Source organism: Panicum virgatum, chromosome 1K, assembly GCF_016808335.1.
Source record: "Panicum virgatum strain AP13 chromosome 1K, P.virgatum_v5, whole genome shotgun sequence".
Lineage (NCBI taxonomy): Eukaryota > Viridiplantae > Streptophyta > Magnoliopsida > Poales > Poaceae > Panicum > Panicum virgatum.
Window position 1 is genome coordinate 52,363,304 of NC_053136.1, and position 6,065 is coordinate 52,369,368.

The window sequence follows — 6,065 nt, forward strand, 5'->3', positions numbered from 1 at the left end:
GCTTTGTAATGGTAAGAATTTATAATTTTGTGGAAAATAAAGGTATTTTTCAGTAAAATATGGCTTCAGCAGCTGGAGGGAGTGGCGCCGGTGGGGGTGATCGTTGTCCTTCTGGAGAGAAGGGCACAACTTGAGTAGGTCGTCGGTCCAAAAAACCTAGTGCTTTTCATAGGGCAGCGCTCCGTTATTGCGGCGTTACGGTTCGTCACCACCAAACTCGGAGGTTTCAGCTCCGCCATCTTATTCTGCGCCAGCAAGAAATCCGTTAGAACATTCTGCGTTCCAACGCAAGGACGGTTGAAAACCTATGTGTTGTTGACCGAATTTTTAAATTTCATGTATAGTACTCCTTTGTTAAGTTCTGTAATGGATTAAGTACCCCTTTTAATTAATCAAGATGTATGATGGATATTGCATATCTTTTAATTATTCATGTTATGTTACATTTAGTTTAATTTAGGTTTGATATATTTTATTTATTCGATACGTGTAAAGAATTCAAATCGATTTATTTAAAATGCAGATGGACCGGCAATGGATGTACAATGCTGACCGACGTTCGAAAGAATTCATTGATGGCCTGCATTATTTTTTGTCTGTGGCTGAGGCAAACAAGCAGAATGGTTTTATGTGCTGCCCGTGTGTTCATTGCAACAATAACAAGGATTACTCATCTTCAAGAATCCTACACAGCCACATTTTCGCAAATGGTTTCATGAAAAAGTATGTTTGTTGGACGAAGCACGGAGAACAGGGGGTTACCATGGAAGACAATGAAGAAGAAGATTTTGACGACCACTTTCCCGGGAATGCTGGAATCGGTGCATTCGATGACGATATTCCCATGGAAGACAATGAAAAAGTATGTTTTTTAAGGGAATGTGCGAAGCAAATAAGAGAAAATTCATTCCGAGAGACCCCCCCTTCAGACTACGAACGCACAATTATCAAAACTACTGAGAAAAAGAAGAGACAATCAAAGTCGTCGTCGTCCGACGTTCCACAGCTCGGAGCCCAAAAGAAACAATCAATAGAGGCTCTCGTAGTGGGACAGACGACGCAAGAATAAGACTTTGTTACATTTTTGAAAGAATCAAACCTGACGGCCGCTCAGATTGCAGGGGGAGAAGATATTCCAAAGGCCGATGTGGTCGTCAAATGGACGTTTGAGATCGGCAAAACTCTTGTACCCCCGAAGTAGTGTCTGTGCTTCCAACGCAAATGTATAAGCTGCACCAGCACTACATGCGTGCGATGGCCGATTGCATCTTCATGCAGGGCGCAAAGATTAAAGATGACGATTTCTTACGGGGGGAGGCCATTCTATGGATAAACTGGGAAGAAATTTACCAACTATTCCATCAGGAGGCCCTCGACATCTCTATGGTCGCCTTGTGGGTTCTGTAAGTATTTTACTCTCCTTACGTATTGTTTTGCATGATCTCAACATACTGATCTCTTGATTTATTCGGTATCATGTAGAATGGAGATACATACTTGCAGAAGAAAGGGATACTCTCACCTCGGCTTCATCGACCCAATTACTTGTAATTGGAGGCTTCTACGCGACAATACCGATGAGATATTCCAAATGTTGTTCAAGTACATAAGCGTTTATCACAACAAGCAAATGATATTGTTTCTTTACAACTTTGCGTGAGTGATTCCTTCCGTCTAACTCTTTCTATTCTGTAATCGAATTGTTTAAACCTTAACTACCAAGAACTGCCTCCGTATAATCTTGCAGTGAACACTGGGTCCTAATTGTCATAATTCCCGAGAAGAGCCTACTCGTGGTTATGGACTCATTGAGGAGACCTCCAGAACAATACGAAAATCTTCTTAACATGATGAAAAAGTAAATCTACCACTACTCCGTCGGTGACCGATAATTTGAATCACTTTGTTACTTGACTATAATTGTTCTAATCATGCACAGGGTTTGGAAAGAATTCGCTAAAAATCATCCAGGCAAATTTGACAAGAAATTGAAGATCAAGACAGATTTTCCGGTACGCGCTTGGATGATTCGTTGCACGATTCATTAGTTTTATTATATATTCATGTAAATACCTGATAATTTCTTCTCTCTTAAAGTGTATGAGACAGAAACCAGGCACTGTATTGTGCGCATACTATGTATGCGAGAACATCCATGGTCTGGTAGGTCCTCCAAAGGGCTGGACAGATTGGGAGGAGGAAGTAAGTAAAAAATTTGTTAATATTTGAACTCGTATTTTAATTAGTCGAAATTAATTATCCCCTTTTTCCATAGGTCGGGGAGATGCGCGATAAACTCATACCGGAGGAAAAGATTATGGCGATTCAAGAACAATTCTCCAGATTTATTGTTGAGCAAGTCCTCGATCCAAAAGGCGAATTCTACTACGATGGAATATCTAATATTGACAATCACAGCAAATATGACAATATACGCGTATATATGTAATTAAGAACGAATATAACTATGTAAATATATATGTGTGTCTATGTATTAAATTTCTATTTATGAGTATGTATGTATGTATTAAATTTCCAAAAGGCGAATTCTACTATGTAATTAAGAACGAATATACCTATGCAAATATGATGGAGTATGTATGTATTATATATATAAGCACTCCAATAATATATATGTGTATATATATATTTATATAATATTGGTCCTAGACATTTTCATATGTAAAGGAATTCACATGTATAGATATGTGTATACATATATATATAAGTGAATTAATTTATATATGAAAACTATCTAGGACAAATATTATATAAGTAACTATATATATATGTATATATTAGTGGAGATCATACACACTGAATTCCAATACATAAGTTTAATTGAAATGCAAAAGTATAATTGAAATAGAAAAAGAATTGAGAAAAGAAAAACATGAAAAAAAGAGACCTTTTGTCCCGGTTGGTAACACCAATCGGGACAAAAGGGTGCGCCAGCCACGTGGGCGCTGGCTGCACCTTTTGTCCCGGTTGGTGTTACCAACCGGGACAAAAGGTCCTCTTTTGTCCCGGTTGCCACACTCGGGACAAAAGGGCACCCCCTTTTGTCCCGGACAGGCGTTTCCGGTTGGGAAACCGGGACAACAGCGGTTTCCCAACCGGGACAAATCAACGTTTTTGTAGTAGTGTGGGTTCCTTTAAACTCTTGTGCCCTACACATCCCTTACCTCGCCAATGCCGTCACAGGTGTGTGTTCATTACACAGGTCGCGTGCTTGGTTGTATGGTGCGAATGGGTGCCCCCTAACTCTCTTTAATTCAATCCATCGACCATCTTTAGGGGTAGTAGTAGCTAACAGCAGCAGAAAAACATGACACATTTACCGTCTCTTTCCATTGAGCTTGTTTTGCATTGCACTCCACTAGTCCATTACACACTCTTAAAGCATGCTCTGAATCTAAAGCCTACTATCCAGTGGCGGAGCTAGCATTGAACCCAAGGGGAGCCAGTGCTACAGTGATCGCAGTAACGCTAGCGCGTCAGCTCGTCGCTCCACACCACACTTGCACACGCAATGAAGCTCCACGATCCAACGAAGCATCTATCGCGCCAGCTAGATTAGCTCGCTCAGCTCAGCTAGATCGTCTCGCCGGTAGGCCGGATGGTGGAGCAGGAGGCCGGCAGGCCGCCTCATTGTTCTTTCTGGGCCAAGGGGGGGCCATGGCCCGGTTTTGCCTCCACAGCGCTCCGCCACTGCTACTATCTAACTGTACGCAAAGTGGCCTTGACCAACATCTGTATATCTATCATTTGTTTTTGTAGATCTTGTGCTGCCATGCTTATCCTGTTATATATCCACTATGCCTAGACGCCCGTACCGTCCGACGGCCGATAATGGAGACAAGGCGGCCATGAAATCCGCTAAAGGAACATCAGCATTTGTTGACAGTCCTATTTGCCAGTAAAGATGGGAAAGTTGAACATCACCATTGCCATGCTCGCACCAACACAACACAATAGTGCCTCGGCTGAATTGTATATCCTCTAGTTTTCTTTTTATTTTTTCTAAAATAAACTGAGTGCCCATGGATTTATTTTACTTGATTGGCCGCGAGGAGGATTCGATGGATCTGAAAGCACTGCAAGCATAGAGGCAGCTGTGCATCCATGACAGGCTGCAGAGGACATGTCGGGAGCCCAGACGGAAGATCGATCACTTCATCGAGTCCACTAGATTTTTCAATTGAAAAAGATGGAGATCATTTTGCCAGGAACAAAACAAAACAAAAATGATCATTATGCAGGGCCAGGGGCAGGGGAGCCTTCCTTCCTCCACTAGCTCTCGCTGTCGCCTCACACATGCTCGCTCTGAGGCTCTTGTCCCTCTTTAGGCTGACCACAGCGGAGGGAGCAAGAGCAAATTTGCTCCCTCCTCGTTTCCCACGCCCTCTCTGTCTACAGTGCCAAACAGTGCATCTACAGTGTCAAACAGTGTATTTGCTCCTTCATTTGCTCCCTCCACTGTAGACGGTCTTATATACTCGTCCAGCGGAGCAACGAGACAAAGGAGAGCACTGTTGATCCCCACAGGGGCGGCCAGAAAGGCTCCATCACTGGTAACTACAGCCTCCTCACTTCACAGATCTGGCCACCTGGCAAATCTAATCATTGCACCATAAATTTCCCATCTACACAGCCACTTTGTACAGGGTGGAGAAAGCCAAGAACAAGTGAAAGGAGGAGAAGCAAAGACTGACCATGGATGGATCGAGTGAGTGGACAGCTTGCTAGAGAGAGATGAGAGCACTTATGCAAGAAAAATACACATTTTTTTTTGCTCTTTTCAATGGGCCATCTAGCACACAAGCAAACTCACTACAATCTACAAAAACCTAGCCCATGGATGGCGACAAGCACAATTCAAGAGGTTGATCAACAGCATCAGGAAGGAGGGAGGACAAAAGCTTCATGTGGAGTGCGTGCCCTTGTGCCCTTGTGCCCCATGCCTGTCTCGTCTTCCCCGTCAGTCACCTCATCATCATAGCTCCTGCTGCGTGAAGCAAACAAATCTGTGATGAGACAAGGTGTCGACCGAAAATTAAGCTCAGCTGTGGACGCATGCAGGAGATACCAACCTGATTGGACGCGGCCATGTCGGCGGTGACCATGTCGGCATCGGCGATGCCCTTGTCGCTGCTGCCAGCCTTCTTGGCAGGGCCGTTGCCGCCGCCGACGCAGAGCGCCTTCCGCAGGCCGAGCATCTCCTTCCACCGGCTGGATCCCTTTCTGTCGGAGGCCCTCTCGTCGTCGTCGCTGGCGCCGCCGCCGCGGAGCTCGTCGCGGAGCGTGGTGGGCGGCCGGCCGGCGAAGGCGCCGTTGTCCTTGAGGGGCAGGATCCTGCCCTTGGAGAAGAGCTGGTCCGCGGCCATCATGGGGTGGCTGCCCACCGAGAACTCGAAGTTGAGGTCCTCCTCCTGGCACCGCAGGCTCATCGCCCGGTTCTGCACCGGCGGCGGCGGCTCGACGGCGAAGTCGCTGGAGAAGGAGATGCGCGGGCCCAGCGCCGCCGGCGGCTGCGGCCCGCCCCCGAACCCCGCCGCGCCGTCCGGGTTGTACATGTTGATGCACGCCATCGCGCGGTCGTGGCTGCGCTGGTGGTGGGCGTCGCCTGACCCTGATGATCTCCTCGCGCGCTTCCGCTCCCTCTCGTGCGCTGCCTCCTCCTTCCTCCTCCTCTTCCACTGTGAGCTGATGAGCTGAGCTTGAGCTTCGCGTGCAGCGCAGGATGTGGTGGGGGCTTTTAAAAGGTGGTGGGGTGGTGGTGGTAGCGGTGGTGTGTGAGTGAGGGCGAGCGAGCGAGCAGCAGGAAGAAGAGGAACGGTGTGCCGAGTGGGCGGTCTAGCTAGCCACTGTTTGGGCGCTGGCTGGTTAGTTTGGATGGTTTATATAAGGGAGGGGGCTTAGCGAAATGCGTGGCGTGGAGGTCTCCGGTGGATGGGCAATGCAATTGTTTAGCACCGCCTAGAGTAAGTGGCGATGATTGAGGTGTGCACAAGGCAGAATGTGACTAGATACTTAGGCCCTCTTTGGTAGCTTAGGACTCCGGC

General features: G+C 46.5%; 1 protein-coding gene across 2 annotated transcripts; it reads right to left on the reverse strand.

Annotated features, from left to right (window-relative positions):
• Window positions 1-4,593: 4,593 nt before the first annotated feature.
• On the reverse strand, window positions 4,594-5,992 carry LOC120642716. 2 transcript variants are annotated; one of them, XM_039919293.1, is made up of 2 exons: window positions 5,094-5,992; window positions 4,594-5,005 (listed from the first exon to the last, which is right to left on the reverse strand). In XM_039919293.1, exons 1-2 carry the CDS (start codon window positions 5,589-5,591, stop codon window positions 4,997-4,999), a joined length of 507 nt encoding a protein of 168 aa, XP_039775227.1. In that variant the 5' UTR covers window positions 5,592-5,992; the 3' UTR covers window positions 4,594-4,996. The 2 variants fall into 2 exon arrangements, with proteins under 2 accessions (XP_039775227.1, XP_039775221.1); XM_039919287.1 differs by having other exon boundaries at window positions 4,594-5,008; window positions 5,094-5,886.
• Between the last annotated feature and the right edge of the window lie 73 nt (window positions 5,993-6,065).

Coding starts and splice junctions, on each gene's coding strand:
- LOC120642716 (XM_039919287.1), bottom strand. CDS start 5,591: ATGGCGTGCATCAACATGTACAACCCGGACGGCGCGGCGGGGTTCGGG.